General features: G+C 29.3%; 2 protein-coding genes across 2 annotated transcripts; both read right to left on the reverse strand.

Moving 5' to 3' along the window:
• Positions 1–525: 525 nt before the first annotated feature.
• LOC131597887 (pathogenesis-related protein 1-like) lies at positions 526–1,032 on the reverse strand. The gene has a single exon (XM_058870549.1). The coding sequence runs from the start codon at positions 1,030–1,032 to the stop codon at positions 526–528; it is 507 nt and encodes a 168-aa protein (XP_058726532.1).
• Positions 1,033–4,938: 3,906 nt separating this feature from the next.
• LOC131597895 (pathogenesis-related protein 1-like) lies at positions 4,939–5,445 on the reverse strand. Its single transcript, XM_058870556.1, has one exon. The coding sequence runs from the start codon at positions 5,443–5,445 to the stop codon at positions 4,939–4,941; it is 507 nt and encodes a 168-aa protein (XP_058726539.1).
• Positions 5,446–7,142: the final 1,697 nt, after the last annotated feature.

The raw sequence follows: 7,142 nt of genomic DNA on the forward strand, positions 1-7,142 counted from the left end.
CCATCTTCCATCACTCTTTAAATACTCATCTTCCATCCCATCTGACTCCTCATGACCATGCAAAGTAGGATCGTTTGACTCGTGATCATGCAAAGTAGCTATTATGTTATGACGTATTTTCCTACTTTATTGTCGAGATTGAAAAGTTTTCTAGCGTTTCCCCGTACACCATCACTGAAGTGTACCCCTAAACACCACCGCACCACATATTTTACTTGACACTCATTTGTTGATATATCGTGTCGCCGCTAAAAGTATTTCTTGTCTTGCCGTCAAAAGTTTGAAAACCTGATAATCATACAAACATGTATATAACTAAAGAATCCCCAAATTGGAAAATAGAGAGCATCCACATGAATATGAAAGCATGGTTGATAATTTTGATTTATGAAATTGAATTAAAAAAATACCACAAATTAACGTGAGTTGACATGATCATTGTTTTATTATTTGGAGACATTACAACACACAACTTAGTATAAGTTATAAATAAATGATGATCATGATGAGTAAATAATGAAACTCTTAGTATGGTGATTCACTAGCAAAGTTGGCAGGAGGTGTATAAATGCAAGCAACCAGTGTGCCTCCATTATCACATCCCACTTTAGCACATCCAACAGTTTTTGAAGCAGACCAAACCACCTGGACATAATGACGACATTCTCGGTAACATAAGTTTCCATAGTGAAAATAATATGGTTTTTCATCCACCCACAATTTCACCGCTTCTACGCCACTTATGTCCTTCGTGCTCACCGCGATATTCTTTCCGAAAGGGAATATATAACCCTTACCATCGGACACATCCACCTTACAGTCTTTGTGTTGATTAACATATTCCTGGGCAGCTTCAGCGGCAGTGGCATTCCAATGAATATTTGGAATAATGAAACCCTCAAGTGCTACTGCTGATCTTGCTGCGTTGTGGGCGTTCACGTAGTCGTCTGCAGAGTCTTGGCCATGTGCAACCTCACTACTACCAATAATAAGTACTAAACCTAAGATACACAATACATAAAATGAACCCATTTTAATTGACAATATAAAAATTCTAAGTGTTTGGTGAAAATTGTTGATGCTCTAGTCATGTTTTTATATTGATTTTTTTTTGCAACATAAACTTCTTTATTTACATCAATAAATTAGTATATAGAAAATTATGAATATTAAGATTATATGTATAAGTATACTCAAAATAAATGTTATATATATATATATATATATATATATATATATATAGGAAAATTCAAATATTTATTAAAACTTTATTCGAATACCAGATTTTTTTAAAGCAAGGATTATATACTATATATATATATATATATATATATATATATATATATATATATATATATATATATATATATGGAATATGTATATTTTATACTATATGTAAATTCATAAATTGTCTTTAAATTAAATTAATGTTTGAATTTTCAAAACAAATTAAATGTTTATCATTTATTCATTAATTGTAATTTTTTAAATAGTTGTAGATTTTACCAAAAACATGTAATGAATTATTTTTAACCAGATAAAAATATGAAATGATGTATAGTCAATGTCTCCTTGGTTAATGGATAATAACTAGACAAATAAACTCGTGTCAAAACTATAATTTTAATAATATTAAGGTTTCTTTTGGTACATAATAGTAACATATCTTATCTCATTTTAGTAATAAGTGAAATATCATATTACGAAAAATTAATTCTAAAACTTATCCTATCATACTTATCCCGTTGAAATTCTTTTCCTAACTGAGAGATGACTTGGAAACTGGTAGGAAAAGATTTGACCAGGATTTTGAGTTCATCTTTAAAAATGTATTTTAAATTATAAAATAGTTTTGATATAAACAATAAAAATTAGATAATTAATTAAATACATAGTTTCTTATAATTACTATATTCTATCTAAAATTATTATTTTTAAAATAAAAAAAGCTTATCAACTATTGAAAAGAAAATATAAGTTTTTTTTTTTTGTAATGGTAGTTGTTCTTTATACAATTTCCAATCAAGAAAAAAAAAACTGAAACAATTAATCTTTTCCAAATAAAAAATGCTTTTCAACGCCATAAATATTAACTTACAAAAAGTAATAACCAAAAATATTAAAAACCAAAAAATTGGTTCCAAAATTGTTCTGTGATTAAATTGTATCTTTTGTGGCCGAATTTCATATGTTTGTCATCTTAATCTACATCATCTTCATAACCTATAAATTCATACTTTAATTTTATTCTATTTATTTTAAATATACATACCTAATATATTTCATTTCTAATAACATTTTGTTTATAATATACACACTTATTATACCTAATATATTTCATCAATTTTTCATTAGCTCTAATCATCAAAATTTAATATTCAATCTATTTTAACAATCTACTTTCAGCTCTAATCATCAATTTTTTAAACCTTCAACTCTAATTTTCTACAAAACTAACATTCATCAATTTTTTTAACATTCAACTCTAATTTTCTACAAAACTAACATTCATCAATAAAATAAAAACTAAAAAAAATAAAATGGCAAAAAAACCTATATCTTCCTTTATTAATCTTTTAATAATCTTCAAATATCTTCTTCAAATGCTCATTCAATCATAAATATTACACCTAAAAAAATTTAAAACACAAAGAAATAAAATATACCAAAATGAAAATATTAAATAAAATAACATAAAATTATAAAATATTTTTATATTATCTTAAATATTTTACGACTGGGAAGGAAGAGGATGAAATTTAGTAAAATTTGAGAGAATGGGAGAAGAAAATTTGAGAGAATGGGAGAGAATTGGTTGAGAGGAGCTTTTTTGTGTTTCTAGAACGAGAGAGAGGAAGGCTGGGAAGAAGAAGCGTTTTGGGAAAGTTAGTAAACTTTTTAGCGACGTGATTTCCACATCGCCACGCTGCGAAATGAAATTCACGTCGCAACAAACCAACAGTTACAAGCCACCTGCTCCTTGTCAGTCAACTCTGGCATTGAAGTTTTTGGGTTTTTGCAATTTTGAGTTGCGACGTGATTTACACGTCACAACTGAATTTTGAAAAATCTAAACTTCCCCACATGTGCATATCTGACGCCAATTGTTTTTCAATTTTTTTTAGTTGCGACGTGTTTTACACTTCACAACATTTTTTTAAAAATCTTTCTGACTCTCCTCCTTGATTAACGTTACTTTTTATTTTTAAATATTATAAATATGTTGCGACGTGATTTACACGTCACAACTGGTTTATTTTACACACGTGAAAATTACGTCACTATTTCACGTGGCTAGGAAGCACATTCCTTGTAGTGGATGGAGGTGGGGTTGATTTCGGGGTTTCCGTGAATTTGGAGGCGGAGAGGGGTGTTTCGGAGGGAATAGTTCGGTTGAAGGCGGTGTTGGCCAAATTTGGTGGAGTGGGGGAAGGGAGAGATGTTGTTTCATGGAAATTTAATTCCGATGAAGTTTTCTCGGTGGCATCTTGTTACTCTTTTTTGGGAAAAGTTTTCATTCCGGATGGGCCTCCTAACAAGTATGATGGGGTGTATGGGCTATTGTGGAAGGCGGGGGTGCCTTTCAAAATCAAGGCGTTCGGATGAAGACTTCTTCTTGATAGGATTCCGACTAAGGACTGTTTGGTGTATAGAGGTATAAATATACCTTTAGATAATTTAAAGTGGATTTTTTGTGGATATGAAGTAGAAAGTAGAAACCATTCTTTTTTTGGTTGTCGGGTGGTGAAGGCTATTTGGAATGAGATAGCTCTTTGGATGGGTAAAGAGGGTGGTATGGAGGATGGGTGTTTGTCGAATTTTATGAATTGACATTGCTTCTTCCGGGATAAAAAGGTTAAGAATAACAAGGTGGACATCGTGTGGCTTGCTACTAATTGGACGTTATGGTTGGTTCGAAATGGTGTGTGCTTCCGGGAGGAAGATTGGAATTTTAACGATACGGTTTGGAACATTAAGTACATGGTTTGGAAATGGTCTTTTTGCGGGAAAATTACACACTCCAACTGTTCGTTTTATGAGTTCATAAAAGATCCGTTTGTTTTTTTCTCATAAGTTTATTTGATTGTAATTTTCTCTTTTTTGTGCTGATTTTTCTTGTGCAATCAGGTTGGAGAACCCTTAGTTCTCCCTTTCAATATATCTTTTAAAAAAAAAATCTAGATGATGCATGTCAAAAGATAAACTTGATACTCTAATTAAAAAAATACACTCAACCTCAACTTCATCTCTTATATCCCAGATGCATTCTACTTAAAATTTAAAATTTATCCTTATCCTTTTTCACAAGTTATCCAAATGTTTTCCAGGTTTTTTATATAATTCTTGAATTACCTCATTTATGCTTGTTACAGCAGGCTTACTCAACAAAAATGGCACTTTAGACATAATAACCCATCTTCCATCACTCTTTAAATACTCATCTTCCATCCCATCTGACTCCTCATGACCATGCAAAGTAGGATCGTTTGACTCATGATCATGCAAAGTAGCTATTATGTTATGACGTATTTTCCTACTTTATTGTCGAGATTGAAAAGTTTTCTAGCGTTTCCCCGTACACCATCACTGAAGTGTACCCCTAAACACCACCGCACCACATATTTTACTTGACACTCATTTGTTGATATATCGTGTCGCCGCTAAAAGTATTTCTTGTCTTGCCGTCAAAAGTTTGAAAACCTGATAATCATACAAACATGTATATAACTAAAGAATCCCCAAATTGGAAAATAGAGAGCATCCACATGAATATGAAAGCATGGTTGATAATTTTGATTTATGAAATTGAATTAAAAAAATACCACAAATTAACGTGAGTTGACATGATCATTGTTTTATTATTTGGAGACATTACAACACACAACTTAGTATAAGTTATAAATAAATGATGATCATGATGAGTAAATAATGAAACTCTTAGTATGGTGATTCACTAGCAAAGTTGGCAGGAGGTGTATAAATGCAAGCAACCAGTGTGCCTCCATTATCACATCCCACTTTAGCACATCCAACAGTTTTTGAAGCAGACCAAACCACCTGGACATAATGACGACATTCTCGGTAACATAAGTTTCCATAGTGAAAATAATATGGTTTTTCATCCACCCACAATTTCACCGCTTCTACGCCACTTATGTCCTTCGTGCTCACCGCGATATTCTTTCCGAAAGGGAATATATAACCCTTACCATCGGACACATCCACCTTACAGTCTTTGTGTTGATTAACATATTCCTGGGCAGCTTCAGCGGCAGTGGCATTCCAATGAATATTTGGAATAATGAAACCCTCAAGTGCTACTGCTGATCTTGCTGCGTTGTGGGCGTTCACGTAGTCGTCTGCGGAGTCTTGGCCATGTGCAACCTCACTACTACCAATAATAAGTACTAAACCTAAGATACACAATACATAAAATGAACCCATTTTAATTGACAATATAAAAATTCTAAGTGTTTGGTGAAAATTGTTGATGCTCTAGTCATGTTTTTATATTGATTTTTTTTTGTAACATAAACTTCTTTATTTACATCAATAAATTAATATATAGAAAATTATGAATATTAAGATTATATGTATAAGTATACTCAAAATAAATGTTATATATATATATATATATATATATATATATATATATATATATATATATATATATATATAGTATATAATCCTTGCTTAAAAAAAATCTGGTATTCGAATAAAGTTTTAATAAATATTTGAATTTTCTATATATATATATATATATATATATATATATATATATATATATATATATATATATATATATATATATATATATATATATATATATATGGAATATGTATATTTTATACTATATGTAAATTCATAAATTGTCTTTAAATTAAATTAATGTTTGAATTTTCAAAACAAATTAAATGTTTATCATTTATTCATTAATTGTAATTTTTTAAATAGTTGTAGATTTTACCAAAAACATGTAATGAATTATTTTTAACCAGATAAAAATATGAAATGATGTATAGTCAATGTCTCCTTGGTTAATGGATAATAACTAGACAAATAAACTCGTGTCAAAACTATAATTTTAATAATATTAAGGTTTCTTTTGGTGCATAATAGTAACATATCTTATCTCATTTTAGTAATAAGTGAAATATCATATTACGAAAAATTAATTCTAAAACTTATCCTATCATACTTATCCCGTTGAAATTCTTTTCCTAACTAAGAGATGACTTGGAAACTGGTAGGACAAGATTTGACCAGGATTTTGAGTTCATCTTTAAAAATGTATTTTAAATTATAAAATAGTTTTGATATAAACAATAAAAATTAGATAATTAATTAAATACATAGTTTCTTATAATTACTATATTCTATCTAAAATTATTATTTTTAAAATAAAAAAAGCTTATCAACTATTGAAAATAAAATATAAGTTTTTTTTTTGTAATGGTAGTTGTTCTTTATACAATTTCCAATCAAGAAAAAAAAACTGAAACAATTAATCTTTTCCAAATAAAAAATGCTTTTCAACGTCATAAATATTAACTTACAAAAAGTAATAACCAAAAATATTAAAAACTAAAAAATTGGTTCCAAAATTGTTCTGTGATTAAATTGTATCTTTTGTGACCGAATTTCATATGTTTGTCATCTTAATCTACATCATCTTCATAACCTATAAATTCATACTTTAATTTTATTCTATTTATTTTAAATATACATACCTAATATATTTCATTTCTAATAATATTTTGTTTATAATATACACACTTATTATACCTAATATATTTCATCAATTTTTCATTAGCTCTAATCATCAAAATTTAATATTCAATCTTGTTAGACGCTGGCCTATAGATCTAGAGGGGGGGGGTGAATAGATCTCACTAAGTTTTTACAGATTTTTCTACAGACTCGAGCGAAAGCGGTTCTGAATCGACTTGCGTCTATTCTGGACCGCTATTGCAAAGGTCGTATGTGTTTCAAAACCAAAGAGTAAGTGGAATTGATGGTGAAGTAATATGATAGCTAACCAATACGTTTAACAACTGAAATCCAATTAACTTCTAGATTGACAACTTTGATTTGCAATGCAGTAAGATTGGATTAAGCAAAAACACAAACACTTGGTGATA

The sequence above is a fragment of the Vicia villosa genome, linkage group LG1 (assembly GCF_029867415.1).
Source record: "Vicia villosa cultivar HV-30 ecotype Madison, WI linkage group LG1, Vvil1.0, whole genome shotgun sequence".
NCBI lineage: Eukaryota > Viridiplantae > Streptophyta > Magnoliopsida > Fabales > Fabaceae > Vicia > Vicia villosa.